At 41.6% G+C, this 25,143-nt stretch overlaps 1 protein-coding gene across 3 annotated transcripts in view; it reads left to right on the plus strand.

Annotated features, from left to right (window-relative positions):
* Window positions 1–12,417: 12,417 nt before the first annotated feature.
* Window positions 12,418–25,143, plus strand: part of BICC1 (BicC family RNA binding protein 1) — a 359,182-nt gene continuing 346,456 nt past the window's right edge. The window contains exon 1 of one of the 3 annotated variants that reach the window (XM_070470682.1): window positions 12,418–12,855. In XM_070470682.1, coding sequence (XP_070326783.1) covers window positions 12,666–12,855 — 190 coding nt within the window. In that variant the 5' untranslated portion in view covers window positions 12,418–12,665. The remainder of the gene's footprint in view (window positions 12,856–25,143) is intronic. The other 2 variants (XM_070470681.1, XM_070470680.1) reach the window with 2 other exon arrangements.

A 25,143-nucleotide genomic window follows, 5' to 3' on the forward strand; every position in this document is an offset into this window, starting at 1 on the left:
CTGTGGTGGAAGCATGGAGTCTTAACCACTGGACCACCAGGGAAGTACCTCCAGTTGACATTTTGATTGCAGTGTTATGACAGATTTTGAGCCAGAGACACCTAGCTAAGTTATGCTAGGATTCTTAACCCACAAAAATCCACAGATGATGTTTATTGTTTTAAGTTGTTAATCTGGGGGTGATTTGTTACACAGCAAGAAACAGCTAATGTACAGGCCATAAAAGTAACACATTTATACTGGAGTGGGTCTGTGCCCTCCTCCAGGGAATCGTCCCAACCCAGGGATTGAACCTGCATCTCTTATATCTATCTACATTGGCATTCAACATTCAAAAAACAAAGATCATGGCATCAGATACCATCACTTCATGGCAAATAGAGAAATGATGAAAACAGTGATAGATTTTATTTTCTTGGGCTCCAGAATCACTGCAGATGGTGACTGCAGCCATGAAATTAAAAGACATTTGTGCCTTGGAAGAAAAGCTATGACCAACCTAGACACTGTGTTAAAAAATAGAGATGTTACTTTGCTGACAAAGGTCCATCGAGACAAAGCTATAGTTTTTCCAGTGGACATGTATGGATGTGAGAGTTGGACTATAAAGAAAGCTGAATGCCAAAGAATTGATGCTTTTGATCTGTGGTGCTGGAGGAGAATTCTCTGAGAGTCCCTTGGACAGCCAGGAGATCAAATCAGTCAATGCTAAAGGAAATGAATCCTGAATATCCATTAGAAGGACTGATGCTGAAGCTGAAGCTCTAAAACTTTGGCCACCTGATGCGAAGAGCTGACTCACTAGAAAAGACCCTAATGCTGGGAAAGATTGAAGGCAGAAGGAGAAAGGGACAATAGAGGATGAGATGGTTGGATGGCATCACTGACTCAATGGACATAACTCTGAGCAAACTTCGGGAGATGGTAAAGGACTGCAAAGCCTGGCGTGCTGCAGTTCATGGGGTTGCAGAGTCAGACACTACTGAGCAACTGAACATCAATAACAACAAATAAAAGTAAAGACTGTGCCATCTGACCTGGAACGCAGGGGCTCTGATTTGAGTGTCTATGTTTTTCACCTCTTTGTGACACTGACTTTGAGTAACCTTTACCTTTATGGAATACTATTTCTACCACATAGAATTTTGACAGTCTTCCTGACTTCCTTTACTCTATTCATTGTTCTTTAGACAAACCGTTTCTACCTAGAAACTGCCTATTGCTGAACTGAGTAATAAGAGAGCACTTTCTTTAGGTCATGGAAATTTAAAGTAGGAAGGAACCTGAAAATTCATATAGTCTACATCAACCTGTTGCCAATTTTTATAGGTAAGGAAATTAGTTCCAACAAAATTAAGAAACTTGGGACTTCCCTGGCAGTCCAGTGGTTAAGACTCCAACTTCTAATGCAAAGGGCACAGGTTCAGTCCCTGGCTGGAGAAATAAAACCACAGATGCTGTGGATGGGGTGTGGCCAAATTATTTTTAAAAAATTAAGAGACTTGCCTAAAGTTACAGAATTAGTGAAAGAATGGGGATTAAAACCCAGGTCTCCTGATGTCCAGTTCAGGACTGTGAGCAGGTACATACTGGTAGTTCTATATGGACGTAGCTCACTACCACATTCTGAACTTGGAGTAAATTCAATTTCATTCCCATTCATTTTCTCTGTACAAAAACACAGGGATCATGAAGGGAACAGCTGGCTGATAGAAGAGGATATTTACTTCCTTTGCTCTTAGGCTCACCTTCTCTGAAGGACGGGTCAACAACCTCGGTCCATCTAAATGATTATTCGTCTTCTAATCCCTTAACCACAGTGCTGGATCCAACATGGCAATGGAGTTTTATATGCAGCGTCAACTGCAAATGATTTGTCTTGGCTCTTTGGACTCACTGAGAAGCATTTCCTGAGCTGGAGTGGAAGGGGCTGTGATCAGCTAGTAATGTCAGCCGTGACTGGAAGTTGAGGGTGTGGCGGAATTTGTGCCATGTATTTGCCCACTGGCATTTCTATAGTTTTGGGGCCTGGTCCTTCCTTTGATGACCTACACTTCTCCTGCTGCGAACCATTCTTGCCACAAGCTGCCCAGGAAGGCTCATTTTCAATGCTCCATCAGTGCTTGTTTCTGGAATCTTTTTTCTCATTTGATATGAGGTTTAGCACATAAGTGGCCTTGGTGGAATTTACCTTGTAACTGAGTGCAGTGTTAGAAGCGGAGCCAGTTTTCACATCCTTGAAGCTTGGATGCTTTTATGGCTCCATTTCTGGCTAGATCTGAGAGTCACATTGCCAACAGACTGTCAGTCCATCTATCCAAAAAAAAAAAAAGTGTAGGAAGGTACAGTTTTGCACATGCTTACTCTGGTTTTTAGCTAAACAGTCCATCTTCCTCAGTCCCAGGGCTTCACGAGAATAAATTTATGTATGAATGTTAGTCCAGATACCCCGGATGACTGGGTAAAATACTGGTAGCGCAGATCAAAAGCACAGTCAACATGTGCTTTGAAACTTGGACAGAAACTTGCAGGAGCTGTGAGGCAGAGGCTTACATATCTTCATGGGTGGTAGTTTCAATGCACTACTGCTAGCTTTTTTTTTTTTCCTTTCCCATTTTGGTAAAGTGGAGTATTGGGCAATGTTAGAATTCAGGTAAGTGATTGGAAAAGTTTGTTTCCTTCTTCTTTTCTTCTGTCCTCTGTTTAACTTTCTTCTTCCATTTTGATTCTTTCTATTCTCTTTTCAATTTTTTTCATTCCCCAGTGTTGAGACCCGAATGAAGACTTTCACTTTTTGTAATATTCTCTATCAGAGGCCTATTTTATTGAAATAGTAAGAGAATCCTAGGACGTCCTCTTGCAACTAGATTTTCTCTGCTCCTGACTTCTGGGAAACACAAAACCATTCTTTTTCTGATGAGAAAGTGGTAGAACCCTGAACATGCCTTGATGCTTTGAGGTGTGGAATTCAGGCAAATCACTTTGACTCTATATGCTTCATTGGGATCATCCCATGCTCAGAGGAGCCTGGCAGGCTATAGTCCATGGGGTGGCAAAGTCAGACACAACTGAGCACACATTCTTTATTTGTATCCAGGTATAAACATGTGTGTGTGTGTGTATGTGTGTGTGAGAGAGAGAGAGAGAGAGAGAGAGAGATCAGTAGTTTTGTGCGCCTTTGGAACCCTGGGATCATGGAAGGAAAACGTGAGAACTGAGCTAGTGAGACTCCCTTGTCCTTTTCTGACCAGAATAACTCTGTTATTCTTAGTTTTCTGTAAGAGCTTTATGCATTAGAATTTATGTTAAACACAGATCCTACTTTTTACATGTGAAAACTGCCAGCATCAGTGAGTCTCAGATTTCTTCCATCTCTAACAGTTTGCATTACCTACATGTAATCAGGCCCAGATAGGAGAGAAAGCCAGTGTGATGGTTAAGAACATCATCTCTGTCAGGTGTCTCTGTGTTTCAGTCACAACCACTCCAGGCTGTGGGTCGTCAGGCATGTTATCCTCTCAAGGCCTTAGCTATTCTCTTCTTTAAAATGAAGATAATAGTTGTAACCAATCTCATAGGATTGTGGTGAGAACCAAATGAGATAATTAACAGTGTCCAGCAAATTTATAAATGCCTAATAAGTATTTGACATTATTGTTAGTCTGAAAAGACATTCACATTATACATGGCATGCTCATCTTCCTTTACTACTTCATTTGTGTTTATTTCAAATAAGCCTTCTGCTGCTGCTGCTGCTGCTAAGTCGCTTCAGTCGTGTCCGACTCTGGGCGACCCCATAGACGGCAGCCCACCAGGCTCCACCATCCCTGGGATTCTCCAGGCAAGAACACTGGAGTGGGTTGCCATTTCCTTCTCCAATGCATGAAAGTGAAAAGTGAAAGTGAAGTCACTCAGTCATGTCCAAATCTTCTCGACTCCATGAACTGCAGCCTACCAGGCTCCTCCATCCATGGGATTTTCCAGGCAAGAGTACTGGAGTGGGTTGCCATTGCCTTCTCTGAAGCCTTCTCCTAGAACTATCTATAAATAGAATATTGGATACTTTGCTGCTTTCTTCACTTGACATTGCAGGGAAATTTTACATAGTTTTAGCACATTCACTTACAACCTCTAAAGTATACTGTGCCATACAATAACCATCAATTTTGGGCCAAAAAGTTTCAGTGAAAAGTTAAAGTGAAAGAAAAAGATGAAACAATTAGTTTCTAGGATGGTTCTTTGCTGAAAATCATCTTTTTCATAAGTTTTAAGCATATCTTTGCACAACTTTGTTTCTGTTTGAGTCTTTTGGTCTCAGTCTTTTGAACTGTGGCATTAGAAGGACTGGACCAGATACCTTTTCAGGTTCAACACTGATGCTTCTAAGTTGACTTTCACATAAGGTGGCCCTCCAGTAATCAATTTGTCTCATTTCTCCAGACTGCTTCCCCAGTTGCAAATTAAGAAGAGAACTTCCCACCTATCAGCTGCTTACAATTCTAGCATTAGAGTTTTCTAAATTTTCTTTTTATGCTCTTCTTCAACTTAGTTGAACTCTGGTTACACAGTTATCCAAACTATATCACAAAATGATTTTTTAAACATGTTTCTAGTTGCATGGTTAAAAGCTTGATAATCTATACCAGCTTCCCTGGTGGCTCAGAAGGTAAAGAATCTGCCTGCAATTCGAGAGACTTGGGTTTGATCCCTGGGTTGGGAAGGTCCCCTGGAGGAGGGCATGGCAACCCACTCCAGGTTTCTTGCCTGGAGAATTGCCATGGACAAAGGGACCTGGGGGGCTGCAGTCCATCGTGTCACAGAGTCGGACACAACTGAGCACCTAAGCACAGCACAGCAATTTATACCAGGGAATTGCTGAGTGTTGGAGGCATAATAATGTAAAGATACATTTCCTGCCTTCAGGAACTCAGGTATCAGATCCATAACAGTGATGATATAATGATGAAGATAATAAATGCAAAGATAATTGTTTTAATGGGAATAAGCACAGCACTCACTGGAAACAAAAGGTAAAGAGAACCTACATCAGTCTGATGGTGAGGTGCTTGTGAAGGTCAGGTGAATGAAAGGGGATAAAATATTCTAGCTGGAGGAATAATGTTTGCAAAGCACAGAGCTCTGATGAGAGAACAGGACTGGACAAGGAATTACAAACTGTTCCATGTTGTTGGACTGTGAAATGTAAAAAGAGAATGAGTTGGGATTGCTAAGCAGGGGCTTGGTAAGAGCTCTATAGGCCATTTAATTGAATATAATCTGTCCATATATTGAGATTATTCAAATTGAAAGGTCAAGGATTTAAAATGAAATAGAAAAGTAGTTATTAATGTACATTTCTGAAACTCTTACAAAAATATGTAAGGTCAGGATCAATAGTTCTGTATTTTGTCTTAGAAGAAATTAATTCAGGGAAACTCATTAAGAGAATCTGGAAAAGGATACTGATCCATTTTACTGTAAAACTTCTCAGAGGAATTTTTTCATTAGATGACCACTAATCAGAGTTCAGCATCCATTTCTAAAGTAAATGTAAGATAACTGTCACTTCTTATTTTCATTTAATGTCTTATGGTTTTTCATATTTTGTAAACTTGAAGATTTAAGGTGATTTTAGTTATTTAAGTTTTTCCCAGGGGTTTTTCTGTTTCTTTCTTTCTGTTTTTGAAATATAAGCAATTTTTATTTTTCCACCTTAGGAAAGAAGGACAAATACATTTTTATTAGCATTAGGGATTTTTCTTTTTGAGAGACCTGCTCCATTAAAAATTATACACAATTGATTATCTGGCATCTGATCTATTCCTATCCTTCTGAGTAACTGAAATTTATTCTTCTCTTGAATGACATAGGAAGATAAAGGCAAAACAAATATACTTAATGAAAACAAAGATGGTTGTCCATTATTCTAACTCTGGCCATAAAGAAGGCTGAGCACTAGACCCAAAGGGATCGGGTGGAGAGGGAGGTGGGAGGGGGGACTGGGATGGGGAATACATGTAAATCCATGGCTAATTCATTTCAATGTATGACAAAAACTACTGTAATGATGTAATTAGCCTCCAACTAATAAAAATAAATGGAAAAAAAAAAAACACAAAATATAAAAAAAAAAAAAAAAAAGGCTGAGCACTGAAGAGTTGGTACTTTTGAGTTGCGATGCTGGGGAAGACTCTTGAGAGTCCCTTGGACAGCAAGGAGATCAAACCAGTCAGTCCTAAAGGAAATCAACAATGGATATTCATTGGAAGGATTGATGCTGAAACTGAAGCTCCAATACTTTGGTCACCTGATGTGAAGAGCCAACTCCTCAGAAAAGATCCTGATGCTGGGAAAGATTGAGGGCAGGAGGAGAAGGGGGTGGCAGAAGATGAGATGGTCAGATAGCACACGTACTCAATGGACATGAATTTGAGCGAACTCCAGGCCAGATTACTAGAGTAGGTAGCCTTTCTCTTCTCCAGGGGAATCTTCCTAACCCAGGGATCAAACCCAGGTCTCCTGCATTGCAGGCAGATTCTTTACCAGCTGAGCTACAAGGGAAGCCCTTATGGCAGAAAGCGAAGAACCTAAGAGCCTCTTGATGAAAGTGAAAGAGGAGAGTGAAAAAGATGGCTTAAAACTCAACATTCAGAAAAACTAAGATCATGGCATCCAGTCCCATTACTTCATGGCAAATAGATGGGGAAACAGTGGAAACAGAGAGAGACTTTATTTTTGGGGGCTCCAAAATCACTGCAGATGGTGACTGCAGCCATGAAATTAAAAGATACTTGCTCCTTGGAAGAAAAGCTATGACCAACCTAGACAGCATATTAAAAAGCAGAAACATTACTTTGCCAACAAAGGTCCATCTAGTCAAAGCTATGGTTCTTCCATTAGTCATGTTACGGAAGTGAGAGTTGGACTATAAAAAGTTGAGTGCTGAAGAATTGATGCTTTTGAACTGTGGTGTTGGAGAAGACTCTTGAGAGTCCCTTGGACTCCTAGGAGATCCAGCCAGTCCATCGTAAAGGAAATGAGTCCTGAATATTCTTTGGAAGGACTGTTGCTGAAGCTGAAACTCTCAATACTTTGGTCATCTGATGTGAAGAACTGACTCATGGGAAAAGATCCTTATGCTAGGAAAGATTGAAGGCAGGAGGAGAAAGGGTTGACATGGTCAGATGGCATCACTGACTCAACATAAGCTCTGGGATTTGGTGATGGACAGGGAAGCCTGGCATGCTGCAGTCCGTGGGGTTGCAAAGAGTCAGACACAACTGACTGAACTGAGGGAGCCTGGCCTGCTGCAGTCCATGGAGTTGAAGAGTCAGACATGACTTAGTGACTGAACAACAACAATAACAACAACCAACTCTGGCTCAATTTTTGTAGAAAGAGCACAGCACTCAAAGTTGTGAATTCAAGGTTCTGTTATTTATATACCATTTCAGTAGTGGTATTGTGTATTACTTCATTAGCTTTTCTATAATTAAAGTTATGCGTCCATATGGTTCAAAGAATCAAATTGTTCTAGAAGACCTGTGTAACAACCACCTTAAGTACCATATGCCTTTCCCGTTTCCCATTTCCTACAGGCAGCCACTTCCAAAACTTTCAGCTCTATTCCATTTTTACCTCCATATCTCCAAATAACATGCATATACTGCTACTTCTTGATTTTAAAAGTTTTAATCATTATCTATTGATGTTTCTCTAAAGCAGATGAGGTTTAACATTTTTTACTACTGCCTCCCCAAACTCCCCACTGCTCACAAGTCTACTTCCCAAACTGCCAATTCCTAATCTAGTTATGATTTAGGTTAGATTTGTGTCCATAGTTTACATTGTTATAACTGTGTAAATACTAGTTACACTTTAGCTGTGTAGACTAGTGTAACTTTTCAGCACAGTTTTGCTATATTTGGAGTTACTAATAGTTTTATATGACCCAGTCATGAATGTAACCCCAAAATCTCCATGAAATTTCTTAAACTCTAAATACGTTCATACTCAAGAGAGTCTGTCTATTTAATCTAGAAGAAATCTCAACCCCTCAGACTCCTGACCAATTGCAATTTTTGTTCTCCATTCACCATTATTCTGTGGAGCTCCTTTGTCTCTATTATGGACTGGATCTCTTATTTTCCATGTTGTAAGTTTTTCTCTTCATCTTGATTGACTCCCATGTTTGGGTGGCATGTAACCTTTAACAGCTTTTTCAGATAGATGTGAGAGGTCTTTGAGACCGTTCATATGGATGCATGAATTTGTCGTCATGTTTGATAGATAGTTTTGTTAGATTCTACTTCTGCATTGAGGAAGTTTCAGCTTCTACATTGAAAATTACTTGCCATCAAGCACTGTTTTATTGCTTCCAGGCTCCTGGTGTTTCATCTATTTGGCAGGACTCCTGTGTTTCTCTGTGTCTGCACCCAAGAAGCTTAGCACTGGTGGAGAAAGTCAGGACAAGCAGGCTGATCCCATTATAAATTTAAGACTACAAACATCAACTGAACTCTCAACAGTACCGATTCACTCTTTTAAAAGAATTTTATTGAAGCATAGTTGATTTTAAGCAGCAGCATTCCAGTTCATTGTTTTGCAGATGCAGAAGCTATTTTAAAACCTCTGGACACAAACACATGCACGCACATCCCTCTCTACTTTTCTCGAACTTCTGGAAGCTCTCCTCTCATACTCTCAACAAGTCACTTTGACTTTTACTTTTTTTTGGGGGGTGGAAATAAAAGCCATCAGATGGGATGCCTTTGTGTTCTAGAAATGAAATCTACAAACGGACCTATTTTCATACCCTTCTGTTCATCTTCTGATGAACTGTTTCTCCTCTGCTTATATCTTGGAGTCTATTCTGCTCTTGTTTTCAAAGTGCTAAAATAATGATCCCTCATTTTTTCCCTTTATATTCCATTTCTGTCAACTGGATCACACATAGTGGTTTTTCCAGCACTCAAACCTCACTCATTTGATCATCACCCAGCCTAAATGCCAACCAAAAAGAAACGTCTTCTTCCCACATTATCCTTCAGCTACTGTTATTTCCTCCCCTTTGCAGCCAAACATCTCCCAAATTGTTGTCTTTATTCATTTCATTAGCTGTATTCATTCCTCTACCACTCCATTCTGGTTTTCTTGCTAAGGATCCAGTGATTTCCACCAAAATTTTTGACCTCACTATACAAAGACAATCACACTTTACTTTCTGAAATAGTCTTTTTCCTGTGCTTACATGCTAAAACTTTGTTTTGTTATTTCTCCTCTTATTACTTTTTCTATCACCTTTCCCATTATACTGTCATCTACGTGATCACTAACTGTTAGAATTTCTGAAAGGCTCTTTGCTTGGTTCTTTTTAATTCTCCTCTCATTCCTTAATTGTACCCATGCACATGACTAGAATTATAACCTATAAACAAATAATACATTTTAGTCTCTAGCTGAGACCTCTTTTCTGAACTCCAGACCCAAATGTCAAGTGTTTACTTGACATATCCTCTTGAAGGTTTCAACTCATATGTACTGTTCAACTTTCCTCTGAGGTAGTCAGTCCTCTGCCAGTGTTTCCTATTTCAGTTAGGGGCACTTATCTCTCTTCACTTATATTAGCCAGAACCCTAGAGTCATTCTTGACATTTTCCTTTCTACCACCCCATATCCAATCCATCATCCATCTAGTTGAAGATATTTACCACCAAAGTATTTCTCAAATCCTGTCATGTATCTCCATCTTTACCGCTCTAGGGAAGCTACCAGCATCTCTTATCTAAATTTCCTGGATAGTCTCTTAATTGACCTAACTACTTTTATCCAGTCCTTCAATCTGTTTTCCATACTGTAGCCACTGCCATCTTTTTAAAGTGTTAAGTACATCATCCTTTGCTCAAAGCCTCTACATGGCTTCCTTCTGCTCTAGGGATAAAAAGGAAGAACTCCTCAACTTGGCCTGTAGGGCTCACAAGCTCTGTTCCTTACATACCTCTTCTGCCTTGGCAAGCACCATCTAATTTCCTGTTCTCAGCTGTGCTCATTTTCAGCTCAGGTTTTCGTTTAGCTCATTCTGTGCTTATTCTCAACTCAGGTTTTCGTTTAGCTCCCCATGCTGCCTCCTCTAACCACATATCTTTGCTTCACTAATTCTATTAAGATCCAGTGTAGCTTAGTGGCTAAGCATATCACTCTTCAAGCCTAATTTTCAAGGGAGATTGCCAAGGTTCAAATCCTGATTCTACATCTTACTTGTGCAACCTTGGGTAAGTTACTTAATCTCCTGTGCCTTAGTTTCCTCAACTGGAAAATAAAAGATAATTGTGATATGCTTGATCATAATAGTGTTATTATGATCAAATGATCATTTACAGAGAAGGCTCTTTCCTCTTTTTTCTTGCCCAGTTAATTTCTTCTCAAAATTCTATTCTCAGTTCGAGTCACTCTCTCAGAGAATCATCCACTGACCTCTCTGACTGAATCCAATTACTTCATTACAGCTTTTCTCTTATGTTGTCTCTTATTTGTCATGTTTAATATAGGTGGGACTTTTATTTTTCTCAGCGATTTATACATTTACTTTTGGTTAACCTTCTATCTTTCTCACTAGAATGTCAGCTACAGGAGCCTAGGGATATTGTTTGTTTTTGGTCACTATTCTTTGTGCCTAACACAGTTTCCATTACTTAGTAGGTTTCCCCTCAAAATGTTTGTTTGTTTGGCTGCACCTTGTCTTAGTGGATTTAGTTCCTTGACCAGGGATAGAACCTGGGCCACTGCAATAGGAGTGAGGAGTCCCAGCTTTGGACCACCAGGGAAGTTCCCCAAAATATATGTTGACACAAAAAGACATTAAACATCCCTGATGGAAGCTTCCTTGATAAACTCTTTTGCTGCTTAAATTAGTGCTTTGTATAGTAATCAGTAAGTTCTGAGAAGGAAAACACAATGGTGAGTCAAACAGTTTAGCTATAGATCTGCTCTTGGTTCTTCAGGAGGTGACTGAGCAGGAGGGTTCTCTGTTCAACAAGGCAGGGTTTTGTGGAGATTATGTGCCAGATACACAGGCCTGGGTTTAATTCTTAGCTCCATAATCTGCTGCTGTGTGACCTTAATCGTGTCATGTGACTTCTTATAATTCCAGTTTCCTCATCTGTCAAATCACATCACATTACTCAGCACAGAGCAAATTCTTGTTAACTAGGCAAATGAATCTCTACGAATTTCAATTAGTCTTGAACATAATAGATACAGATCAGGCTTAAACGTGAGCCTGATCATCCACAGGCTCATGCCAATGACATGGCATGACCCTTGTGTAGGCTAGTAAGTCTCCTTCTGTGGCTGGTGACAAACTGCCTTCTCATCCCCAGCACCCCCTCCCCAAAAAGTTAAAAAAAAAACAACCAAAAAACCCATACACTTTGTGCTTTTGGTTACAAAAGAGAGTATGAATCCATGTGAACTGGTAAAACAGAGTTCCAATGGGATTTCCTGGTGAAAGCAAGTTTCTTTTTCCTTGGTGCTTCAAGTCCAAGTTTGAGTAGCAGTGGGTGAGCTGGCCTGGGCAGGTAGTATCAGAGGTTCGTTGCTGCCCATTACCTGTGAGAGACTGACCTTGGGAACAGAGAAGAGCCGTCAGTTCCTGACAGGACAGCCCTGCTCAGATGCCAGCTGAATATAGCTAACCTCCACTGCAATCACAGAGCCTCTTTTCTCTCGAGCCCTCCTTTTTAAAAATTTTTTAAATCAGTTGAATCTGTTCCCTGAGAATCACACAAAATGATTCCCCTCTCACCTCAATCAAGAAAAAAAAATCTCACTCTTTACAGTAAAAAGAGTAAGCTTCTTGTCCACTTCTTGTGCAACTAGCTGGCCACTGGCTGCGATGAGAGGGGATATCCGCTTTGAGCACGGCGTGGAGCGAGCCGCATGGAGGCGAGGACCACGGTGATGTCTGCGATAGATGGACGTTGTTTCTTCCGCAATCCTTCTCTTTTTCTCCTTCCTCCTGTTGCAAACTTGTGGGACCGACTGGGGCTGTGACTTTTAGAGTGTAGTGTTTGTAGGTCAAGAGAGGGGGAACTGTGTCTGTACTTCGAGTGAGTTCAGAAGGGTGCTGTGCTTGAACTCGGCGAGTGTCCGTGATGGAAGAACTGTGAAAGTATGTGTGTGGGACAAAATTCAGACGTGTAACCGCAGGAAAGTGGTAGTGCGTACGTGGTGAGTGTGTGCGCGCGAGTGTGTGCGCGAGCCAGGGGCTGCCCGCCCGCCCGCCGCGGCTCCCCGTGGGCCGGCCCGGCCAATGAGCGCGCGGCTGCAGGGGCGGCGGGCGGGGAGGGGGCGCCGGGGCCCTGCGGATGGAGGCGCGGGCGGCGCGGCGCGCTCATTCCGCGCGGGCGTTGCTGGCAGGGGGCGGTGCAGTCACTAGCCGAGGACCGGGGCCCGGACCCGGGGCGGCGGGCGGCGTAGGCGGCGCCGGGGACTGGGATGCGCATGGGATTCCGTGGCGGCAGCGTTGGCGTAGGCGTCGGCGGCCGCGGGGCCACGAGCTAGCGCCGCGGCGCGGGGAGCCAGTGAAGCCCGGCGGGCGAGCGGAGGTGGCGGCGGCTCAGGCAGAACAGCGGCGGCAGCCGGAGCCAGAGCGCCGCGCGCCCACCATGGCCGCCCAGGGCGAGCCCGGCTACCTGGCGGCTCAGTCGGACCCAGGTTCCAATAGCGAGCGCAGCACGGACTCGCCCATGCCCGGCTCGGAGGACGACCTGGTCGCCGGGGCGCCCCTGCACAGCCCCGAGTGGAGCGAGGAGCGCTTCCGCGTGGACAGGAAGAAACTTGAGGCCATGTTACAAGGTAGGCATCCTTCCTGCGTTCTCGGACTCCCCGGCTGAGCCCCCGACACCTTTCCGAACATCCTCGTCCCGCGTCCCAGCGCCCGGCCCAAAGTCGACTTAGTTCCTCGTCCCTTCCCCCGCGGAGCCGAAGGACACCCAGGTAGCGGAGACCTCGCGGGAGTCCCCACCCTACCACGCCTCCCAGGTCTCCAGACACCGGGAACCCTGTGCTAACTTAACCGGCTTCAGAAAAGCCGAAGGCCGTGTTTGTACTCGCGCGCCCAAGTTGCATTCTTGGACTTTGGAGGTGCCAGCTTTAGTCTGGACACCTGGGTTGTGCCATCCGGACCCAGTCGGACGGCACAGAGTATGCGTGACACTCTCCTTATTCTTTGGCACTCTTGAATTCTAGCTCTGTCTCTTGTTTCTCTCCCTTGTCTTGTCAGTATCCACTTCCTCCAGCTGAGGGGCCTTGTCTCTCTATTGGGAAACGCTCCGCAGATGTCAAGGCTTAAGACAGGAGTTCCCGCCTCCCACCCTCCGCCCGGGAGTGAGAGGGGCCAGGATGGGGGTGAGCGGCCAAAGCGTGGGGATGGTGTCAGGGCAGTCTGCTGGGTTGGAGGACAGTGTGTGTTCATCGCCTGACACGCTTATAAAACACATCTTGAGTTACACTTGGTTCATAAAAATCTTTCCGTATTATGGATGTCAGACTTTGCCTTTCACAACTTGGGATTTTTTTTTTTTTTTTTAAACTCCCTCGTTTCTCTGGGACTTTCCCAGTCGTAACAGCTTTAACCATGTAGGACTGGGATCAAATTCTGATTCTTAATGGGAGGATTGGGATTCTTAGAGTGAATACTAAAATGTCCAAGGTCATTTTGATCTTCTCTAAAAATGTTAATTACTAGCTTACTTGTAATCGCCAGTGTGGCTCATTTCCATCATCTAGAGAAATAAGGTTGGAGAAGGAAATGGCAACCCACTCTAGTATTCTTGCCTGGAGAATCCCGTGGATAGAGGAGCCTAGTGGGCTGCTGTCCATAGGGTCGCACAGAGTCGGACGCGACTGAAGCGAGTTAGCATGCATGCCTACATTGGAGAAGGCAATGGCAACCCACTCCAGTGTTCTTACCTGGAGAATCCCAGGGACAGAGGAGCCTGGTGGACTGCGGTCTGTGGGGTCGCACAGAGTCGGACACGACGGAAGCGACTTAGCGGGAGCAGCAGAGAAATAAGGTAGTTTGAATGATTGTTCTTCACATACCATAGAGGGACCAGGCATTTCTTTCACTGAGGGTGCAGTGGTGGATTCATTCAGTAGCTGGTGTCCTTACGTTGGGGAGGATAGGAGCTTTCTGGATCTCTTTTGGCTTGTTGCATAACTTATTTCGACTTTATCAGTTAGTGCATCGAAATGTGGGAGCTCTTTAGCCCTCCATGGAAATGTAGTGGTTTTTTAGAACAATTAAGTAGGTTATTTTAAGACAGAACAAGATGTTTTCCAAAACAATAACTTGGTGGAAACAAATAGCAGGAGTATTTGGCAGGCGTTTTTTTGGATGAGCTGGAAACTTGTCTCTCTTGTTGCTTATTTTTATTGATAAACATCCCCTGTGCTTGTCCCGTCTCTGTCTTTCTCCCTCTTTTTTCCGCTTGTAAATTATGTAACGTCCTAGGAGAGTTACTTCTGAGATAAACTTTTCACATAGGAATATTGCAAAGTAGATTTGGAAATTAAAACCCCAGTTGCATTTCAATAACTTGTTTTAGTTACTTCATTTATTCCATGGTTCTTTTTGCCTAGTTCCTATTTTAAAGCAAAATATTAAATTTATTCAGAAAAAATACTGGTGTAAGATTGTTTAGGTTGAACTGTTAACACACATAGCTCTCCTTTCAGCAAGTTTCTTGTTTGTTTTGTACATCTGGAGGGTTGTGAAGACAGATGGCTCTTCTAATAATACTATGTCTTCTTTACCTGTCTTGCCCATGCTCATACACACAGGCAAGTGATGTAAGCATCTAGGAAGCTCTCTTGCATAACCTGAGCTTTAGAAGTGGATTTCTTTTTTGAATTAATTTCCATTTAGAATAAAATGATAGGTGGGTGAGGCATGTTTAAAAATTTGAAGGCTCTTCCCATTGTAGATATGATATTCTGACATGAGACAGTTTAAAATTGCTTTGTTCTGATAAAGTGTCTTAAGAGTTAGCATTTCTTCAGCAACCTACGCATTAATGAAATAGTCACACTTCAACTCCAAAGAAGTCTTTAATAATTTAATGTAGCGCTTTAACTTTTCACAGTCACTGGTAAGTGAATTACACCTTCTAGGAAAGTAAATTGGAACACATTTGACGATAGAACTCAGTGCACTGTGTACGAAGGCATTTTGTCATGCATGCTTCCCAGAGTCAAATTTTGTTAGAGCCACCAGGTTTTCTTTTTTTCGAAAATTTTTAATTGGAGGATAATTGCTTTACAGTGTTGTGTTGGTTTCTGCCACACGACGATGCGAATCAGCCATGAATATACATGTGTCCCCTCTCTCTCTGAACCTCCTTCCCACCCCGCAGCCTATCCCACCCTTCTCGGTTGTTACCGAGCACTGGGTTGAGGTCCCTGTGTTACACAGCAACTCCCCACTAGCTACCTGTTTTTACCTATGGTAAGGTATATGTTTCAGTGCTGCTCTCTGTATTTGTCTTGCCCTCTCCTTCCCCCACTGTGTCCACAAGTCTGTTCTCTATGTCTGCGTCTCTGTCCCTGCCCTGCATATAGGCTCATCGGTGCCATTTTTCTAGATTCCATGTATATGCATTAATAGATGATGTTTGTTTTTCTCTTTCTGATTTGCTTCATCCTGTATAACAGTCTCTAGAGAAGCACCATGGAATAAGGAGTAAGACTAGTTTTCTGAACCAAACATAGTCATGTGTCTCATCACTTCATACTAGGTGGTTAAAGCAAGTGTGGGCAACTGGAATCACTCAAGAGTTAGGTTCAAATCACTGTGGAATCTTGGGACAGTTTGTGGACACCTCCCTGTCTCAATTTGCCCGTCTGTAAAATGGGACTGATGCTAGTATTATGCCTTTCTCTTGGAGTTTTGTGAGAATTAAAGGAGATAATGCCTAATGAACAAAAACTTGCCATACCATTTTGTAAACGGTGACAGCTTAATATATATCAGTGCCACTGAAGTTGCTTAGCTGTGTCTGACTCTTTGCAATCCCATGGACTGTAGCCTACCAGGCTCCTCCATCCATGGAATTTTCTAGGCAAGAGTACTGGAGTGGGTTGCCATTTCCTTCTCCAGGGATCTTCCCGACCTGGGGATTGAACCCAGGTCTCCCGCATTGCAGGCATTGCTTTACTGTCTGAGCTACCAGGGAAGCCCTAATATATATATATATCAGCTGCTTTTATTATTTCATTATTAATAATAATAAATACTACAGCATGGATTCAATCTATTTTTAGTGCCTGGCACAATTTCTGACAGTTTATATTTGAATATCTAGGGAAAAAAGTTTGCATTTTTATAATTGCACAAGTAAAATAGAGAATGAGGTAGGAGTTTGGAAAGTCAACAAATATTTTAATATTGTTAGATGTCCTGGAGTGGGAAGCTTTTATTTTTGAAAAGTGCCAATTAAGAAAGGTCTTTATTTTCCTGGTTGGGTTTCTGATTATTGTGAATTTCGATTTGCCATTTTTCTTCACACAGTTTCCTTAAAATGTGTACAGTTTCCCAGTTTAAATCAGGATAAATAAGATTCTCTGCCTTTAAGTCTACATAGTGCAAATTGGTGATTATAATGCTTGGAATTTGTTTCCAGAGAGACTGTCCTGGGGGTAAGTTAATGTTTAATGGGTTGTATTTTTATTAGTAGAGAAATTCTTCTACGCAATGGACCAAAAATTCAGTGAACTTAAAATTCGGGCAATAGGGTAGTGGTTAAAGAAATGAATGCCATTCTTGGATGATCATTGACTCCCCAAAGAATTGATAACACATAGAATCCACTAGGGCTAAAAATGTAGGAAAAAAATCACTAGTCTTTTATTTTTTGCTTTTGTTTTTTGGCTGATAATTACTTTGGAACAGCCATGCACAGTATCTGATATTTTTGCTTGAATCTAAATGAAGATTACTGATTTTATTACTCAACAGTTTTGTAAATGGAAATTCAAGTTTAAGGTTTTGATGAGGATGGTCGGCCTTGGCATAGATACCATGGAAAACATTATAATAATGAAGAAAAATTGTTCTTGATTTACTTAATACTGATATTCAGAATTTAGACTTCATGTGGGGAAGTAGTATTGATCGAGTCAATTAAATGTGAGTTATGGTTTACAAAAAGGGAGGAGAGGGGTCTAGAGGAAGGTCTGGGAGAATGTAGGAAATCAGTGGGTAAGAAGAATCAGAAATATAGCCCTGGTGCTGGCCAACATCGAGAGACAAATATGGAATTTGTTAACTTTAGACTTTTCCTTTTTTTTTTTTTTGGGATTGTTTTACATCTTATGATTATGTTTTTACTTTTACATTGAAAAATGTATACACATGCCATACAATTGAAAGCTCCTACGTGAAGTTTAGACTCACAGGCATTTTCAAAGTTCAGAATTCCTCATATATTATCGTAGAAAGAAGTATTGGCGGTGAATGAGGCAGTGACCTGTTTTTATAAATTGAGGTTGATGTCTTGTGGGCTTTTAGGATATTGCTGTTAAGGACTTAAAAAGCCATGTTTTGGGGACTTCCCTGGTGGTCCAGTCGTTAAGACTCTGCGTGCTTCCAATCAATGCAGGGGGCGTGGGTTTGATCCCTAGTTGGGGAGCTAAGATCCTACATGCCATGTGGCACAGCCAAAAAAAATTAAAAACGAAGCAAAACGTGTCTTTACATGTTGACAGTGATGGGCACAACAGGAATCATTGACTGCAGTTTGCTTGAGGAACAGAACTAGTTACTAAAACAGCTGATCGCATGGTTGATTAAAAGTAAGAGCAGCAGTTATGTAATTACATATCTCTTTAATCTGGCAAACTTTAGTGAAGATTGTCTTATGATTTGGTAAATGGATAATAATTTTTTAGATGCTTTGTGAGAGAGATGAAGCCAAAATATATGAAAATGGAGGAGTGCTGAAAATGAAAACAAAGAAAAGCTAAGCTGGATAGAGTTTTCTAGCTAGGGCTTGATTAAAGCTAGTAAACATTAAGAACAGATGCAATAACTTTATGAAGCTTACTGGCTGAAGGCAAAGGACTCTTGGCCAGATCTGGATTTGAGTCCTGGTCTTACCTTTAAATAGGGAGCTTGAGAAAATTCATTACCTGCAGCCCATTTCTGAAAGAGGGTGATGTAGGATTCTGATGTAGGAGCATACCTACATCCTGTGGTGGTTGTGACTATTCAGAGAATAAAAGATGTATATAAAACATCACAGCCCTGACCACATAGGAAGTACTGGATAAATCACTAATAACTGTATTCATTATAAACTGTAGTTCATAAAGTGCACATTTTTCTATTGAAAATGAAAATCTAGTATACTGGAAAATGAATTAAATGAATTAAATAAATGGTTCATTTATTAAAATGATAAATGGGCATTCACAGCTACCTAAATATTATGACTGGCCTTTCTGGTAGCTCACAGTGTACCCGGCATATTAGCCCCTTGTGAAGGTGGTTGATGGCTGAATGGCATCACCGACTCGATGGACATGAGTTTGAGTAAACTCCGGGAGTTGGTGATGGACAGGGAGGCCTGGCATGCTGAAATTCATGGGGTTGCAAAGAGTCAGACACAACTTAGCAACTGAACTGAACTGAAGGTGGTTGAGTACATGATGAGTAAAGCTGTTTTGGATATGAGTGTGGAATTTTAGATTTTGTGCTGGATGATAGGTCTTTGCACTGTCTTTAGCTGTGATGGTTCTTGCCTTGAGAATTTTTCATTCCTTAAATGGTGTGAAGCCAGTCTCTTCTATTGTTTTTCCTAAAGACGAGCCTCAGAATCAGTTACTCTCCCTTGTTGTTTGATGTTACTCTGAACATGTCATTCATTGGCGTCTTTGAAGAAAATGCTGGGGGCCTGGGATAACATGTTCTATTTGCTCATCTATACAATGGGGACCATGGTAGTCCTGTCTTCCGGGGATGTTGTGAGCTCAGAAGGAGGTGATGCGGGTGAAATGCTGAGCACAGGGCTAGGCACACAGTGTTTGGTCACAACAGCCCTGTGCCAGTGATGGAGAGGGATTTCAAAACACTAGAAAGCAAATGCTTGCCAGGACTTTTTTTTTTTTAAGATTTTTTTTTTTTTTTTGATGTGGATCATTTAAAAAAGTTTTTATTGAATTTGTTACAGTGTTGTTTCTGTTTTTTTATGTTTTGGTGTTTTGGCCTGGAGGCAGGTGGGATCCTAGCTCCCTGGCCAGGGATGGAACATGGGACCCCTGCATTGGAAAGCAAAGTCTTAACCGCTGGACCACCAAGGAAGTCTTTCTCTCTTTTTAAAAAGCAAACAAAAAACAACTGCTGATGAATTGCCCCCGCCCACAGTGAAAGTCTTCCAGTCAGAGTAGTTTATTAGGATAAGTAGTAGAGTTAGAGGGCAGAACTGAAGGTTCAGACTGTTTTATAAGCTAAAGGAAAATACATCAGAGGTTGTAGAGTGCAGCAGTAAAGAGCTCGGGAACTGCTGTGGGGCTGACCTGGGTTGGGGTCCTAATTTCGACCTTTGTAGGGTCCTGGGAGGATGCTGTGACAGAGGCAGGGAGTCAGTGCTCTCCATCAGTCTTACCTCTGTGCAGACTTCAGGGACTTTGGTTAAGTTGATCATTGATAAGTTAAAACATACAAAGAGTTTGTCCTATCGATGATTTTAACAGGCAGGAATGTATCTGGCTGTGACTAACAGAAAACCCAACATAGAGTGGCTTAAACAAGCCAGGGGGTTATTTTCCCGTTGAAACAAAAATATCTGGGGCCGAGAGGTCGAGGCCCTAATAGCTACTCAAGGGCTTCAGGGAGCTAAATGACTCTCCCCCCGATCTTGGCCATCCCAACCGACGGCTGTGGCCTCATTGGTGCAGTCTGGCCAGGACTGTACCTTGAGATGAGTCTGTGGTGTCTGCAGGGAAAAGGGCAGAGAACAAAAATGGTTTTTTATTCAACATTTTGCCTTTTTATGTGACAAAGAATTCTCTCTCCTGGAACTTCCATCTGTATTTCTTTGGCCACTCTTTGCTACAAGAGATTCTGGGAAAGAAAGTGACTTCATTTCCAGCTTCTCGTAGGAGGTGGCAAGGAAGAAGGGAATCAGAATGGATCCAGTGATCCAACCCATAGTTTCCCTACAAGGGGCAAAGCTGAAGTCATTGTGACAGAGACACCAGGTTGTGCCTGATGTAAAAGCTTACCCGTGTCAGAGACTTTGACCTGCATTGATAACTCCTGGAAATCTAGATTATTTGGCAGTGTTTATGTTGGTGGAATTTCTTCTTGGCTTAGTTCAGGAATAAACCTAAAATCCAAAGAGAAAACACCTTTGATCATGGCAAGTGGTTCTTGTGTTTTTACGCCTTTTAAAAAAAGGGCTTAGGGCCAATAAGTACTGTAACTGCCATTTTCTCCTTCACTCTTTTCTGCCTGTCAAGTGGTTTTTTTTTTTTTTTCCATTTAAAATTATACAGCATAATACATCCATTTTACCTTTTAAGAAACATCTTATTATTTTTAATATATCTTAATAATCTTATTTTAAAAACATTATTTTTAATGTATTTTTAAGTTGAAGTATAGTTGATTTACAGTGTTGTATTGATTTCTGCTGCACAGTAAAGTGACTCAGTTCTACACATACATTCTTTTTTATATTCTTCTCCATTATGGTTTAATCTCAGGATATTGAAAATAGTCCCCTCTGCTGTACAGTAGGGCCTTGTTGTTATCCTTTCCATATGTGGATAGTGTGCATGTACTAATCCCAAACTCCCAGTTCATCCTTCCCATTTTACCTTTTATTACTCTAAGATACCTTCTCTTCTCCCTCATCCTTCTGGCTCACCACACGTCTCAAGTTGCTTTTAAAATAGACTGGTTCAAAAAAATAAATAAAATAGACTGGTTCAGTGTAGTTCATACTTTTTCACTTTAGGGTTTTCTTAGAGTGGTCACTGCAATAGCATCTGGCCAATGAAGCCAGAATTTGTTTAGAAAATGAAGTCATTTTGGAGGCAGTTTGATAATAGAATTATCAGATTTGTGCCATTGTTTTGCTGTTTGAAATTGTCCAGAATGATGAGCTAATAAAAATACCAGTTGGCTTATCCTTAGTTTATACTGTTTATTTAAAAATGTAGACCTTGGAGAAGGCAACAGCAACCCACTCCAGTATTCTTGCCCGGAGAATCCCATGGACAGAGGAGCCTGGTGGGCTATAGTCCAGGAGGCCTCAAGAGTCAAGACACAGCTTAGCGACTAAAGCACCACCTAGACGGGTTAGCTGAGAACTAGAGCCACCTGGAAGTTAAGTGGGGGGTTGGACAGGGGTGCAGAGTTCTGTCTGGGGGAGACAGTAGCCCTGGACTGACTGGGGCAGGGAGCTACCAGAGGCACTGCTCAAGAAGTTGTTCCCAACAGGAGAAAGAGCAAGTTCAGATGTAGGCTTAGAAAAACAGGTAACTTGACCAAAGGCAGCAGATCAAGCCAGCCCAACTGGTTCATGAATGTAGTTTAATTAAATGAATCTGGATGGGAACAGAAATAGATGAAGGGACCACAGAGCGACTGGAAGAGTAGAGAAGGCTCAGCAGGGTCTGGCTGACCTCACCCGAAGCCTAGGGAAGGAATCGGGCCAGGCAGAGAAGGGCCGTAAAGGCAACTGGGAAGTAGTTTGGGGAAGTTTTGGAAGGCAATCTGACTTCTCTTTGGAGGGTGTTTTGAGCTGGTTGGGTTAGCAGCCAAAAGAAATGGGACTGAAAATGGAATTGGGTCCTCTGTACCCTTGGTGTCGACCCAGCAAATATTTCTTAGTTGCCACTGGCCTGAAGAAGCTATGTTGTAAACTCTTTCATTCCTTTGATTGTGTACTTTATAACTCCCCTGCCCTGTTTCTTAATAAATGCTTTTGAAAAATGTGAAAAAAAAAATCTAGACCTTTAAAAATGCATGGCAGCGGGGTGGGGGGTTGGGGGGCTTCCCTGGTGGTTTAAGACTCCAAGTTCTCAATGCAGGGGGTCTAGGTTCAATGCTGGTTGGAGAGCTAGATCCCACATGTGACAACTAAAGATCCCACATACTGCAACTAAGACCAGGTGCAGCCAAATAAATAAGTATTTTTTAAAAATGCATGGGTTAATAGTGACCATAAATATTCCTTTAGGTAAAATGCTTAATAAACCACGTGAGATGAGGCACTGTTTCAGTACTACTCCATAGTAGATTTGCAGTGTGTGGGGATGACCTTGGCAAGAAACCCTCATTCTGCTGCAGAAGCCATCACATTTGATTTTTAATCCTTGTGGCACCAGCATTTAATATCCAAAGTGCACAAACCATTAATAGACACATTTTGTGGATGTTATGCTTTTATAAATCCATTTACTACCTAATAAGCTACTAATAACTGTAGCTGATGAAACCATTTATATTTGTAACATATTAAATCCTGTTCCCATTTATGATACTGGCATATACAAAGATAATGATCACTTTCTAGCTCTGAAGTAGTTTTTCTGTAACTATGAATATGATAAATCATGTATTAGTCTGCATACTGAGTTGATCTGGAGCTTAACTACATCTCTTATATAGGAAGATGCTTAAACATAAGACTTGAAAATTAGCCATTGTGTTTTTTTTTCAGATTTTGAAAGTAATACAAATTTATAGAATATTTGAAAATACAAACAGATGTAAAAAAGAAAAACCAAAAGGCATCCCTAAATCTAGAATCCAGCAGTAACCACTGATAATATTTTGGGTATTTTTTTCCTGGTCTCTGAAAACTATGCTCACACATAATTTATTTTAGCAACAGATATTGAGTTCCTGCTACATGTCAGTATAGGGCTTTGGTCGGGGGGCAGCCAAAACCAAGATAGATACGGTTCTTACCCCTGTGTGATTTGTATCCCTAAAATTCTAAACTGGGATCATAACTCCCTTCTTTCAAGGAAATGGAAACCCACTCCAGTATTCTTGCCTAGAGAATCCCATGGACAGAGGGGCTGACAGGTTGTAGTCGATGGGGTCTCAAAGAGTTGAATACGACTGAGTGATAAACACTTCGGTATCATGGGTATTTTCCATCTCATTAAAGATTCTTGAAGAACGGGATTTTAAATAGCTCTATAATAATTAACCTTGACATATGATTTGCTTAAACGTGATGACTTATTTTTTTTTTCCGCTCAGACAGTAAAGAATCCGCCTGCAATTCAGGAGACCTGAGTTTGATCCCTGGGTTGGGAAGATCCCCTGGTGAAGGGAATGGCAACCCACTTCAGTATTCTTGCCTGGAGAATCCCACAGACAGAGGAGCCTGTTGGACTACAGTCCATGGGTTCACAAAGAATTGGACACAACAGAGCAACTAACTTCCACTTTATGACATTTTATAACATTTTTAGGTGGTCATTCATTGAGAGGAACTTAATGTTTCTATTCAAATTGTCCCAGATTCAGGTCCTGGCTCTATCATTTAATGGTTGTGGTGGTATTGTTTAATCGTTAAGTCGCCGCTGACTCTTTTGCTACTCCACAGGCTGTAGCCCACCAGGCTCCTCTGTCCATGGAATTTCTCAGACAAGAATACTGGAGTGGGTTGCCATGCCCCCCTCCAGGGGATCTTCCCGACCTAGGGATTGAACCCTTGTCTCTTGCATTGGCAGGCAGATCCTTTACCTCTGAGACACCAGGGAAGCCCATTGGTTGTGTGGCCTGAGGCAAGTTAATAACTTCTCTGAGCCTCAGTCTTCTCATCGCTAAACTGGAATAAATATAGTTTCTAGGTTATAAGAAAAACACTGTATATCAAGCATGTACCAGTGTCATATGTAGTGTGATACTCAGGAATTAGCAGGTAATGAGTGTTAACACTGCTGCCCCAAGCCCTTTTTGCCTGAAAAACATTTTTTTCATCCTTAATTGTTCCCGTAGGAAAAATTCTTTATAGTGAAAAGTTTAGCACAAAGGGAATAGACATTTTTAAGGCTTTTTATAGATTTGCAAAAATATTTTCTGGAAAGATTCATGGATCAGGCGGAAGAGACAATGGATTTGTAGGCTGTCTGCTCCTTGTACCTGTGATCCCACAACCTGGCTTCAGTTAATGGTAGTGAGAGATTAGAAAATAACTGAATGACCAATTTAGAGTTAGAGTTCTGTTTGTTTCTTTCATCGAAAACTTTGAATGTTGTTTCTCATACATCATTAGCATGTCTTGGAATCACATAAATTAAAACCAAAGAAGACTTGAATTCTTTTCTTTCTTTGATTCTCTTTACCCTAGAGTATAGCACAGCACCCTTGAACCTAGTGTGTGTGCACGCTAAGTCACTTCAGTCTTGTCTGACTCTTTGTGACCCCAAGGACTGTAGCCTGCCAGGCTCCTCTGTGCATGGGATTCTCCAGGCAAGAGTACTGGAATTGGTTGCTATGCCCTTCTCCAGGGGATCTTCCCAACCCAGGGATCGAACCGGCATCTCTTCTGTCCCCTGCATTGGCAGGTGGGTTCTTTACCACTGGCGCCACCTATCAGTAAAACATTCTCCACCTTGAAGCTTTAAACCATTAAACTACCTTGAAGCATTTTAGTCTAGGAGCATAATTCTCAACTGGCACATGTTTACAGTGGCTTGCTGTAGGGAACTTGGGGGAAGAGCACAAACTATATATTTCTGTGGAGGGAATGTACTGTTTTTATTATTGCATAGCAGGCTCAGGTTTGATTTTCTTACAGACTCCTATTAAGTTAGATGTCATAGATACCTATTTAGTATATTATGAATTAGCTTAAGAGCACACATTTTTTTTTATTACAGAAATTTAAAAATCAATATAAGGGAAACTTTTAAAAAGAAAAATAATCATGTGTCATTTTACTATCCTATAGCTGTTTTCATTTTTCTGCCTTGAAATGTAATCCTTGGGAATTCCCTGGCTGTCCAGTGTTTAGGACTCCACACTTTCATTGCCGAGGATGTGGGTTTGATCCCTTGTCAGGGAACTGAGATCTTAGAAGCTTCTCTGCTCAGCCAAAAAAAAAAGAAAAAAGA

Source organism: Odocoileus virginianus, chromosome 7, assembly GCF_023699985.2.
Source record: "Odocoileus virginianus isolate 20LAN1187 ecotype Illinois chromosome 7, Ovbor_1.2, whole genome shotgun sequence".
Taxonomy (NCBI): Eukaryota; Metazoa; Chordata; class Mammalia; order Artiodactyla; family Cervidae; genus Odocoileus; species Odocoileus virginianus.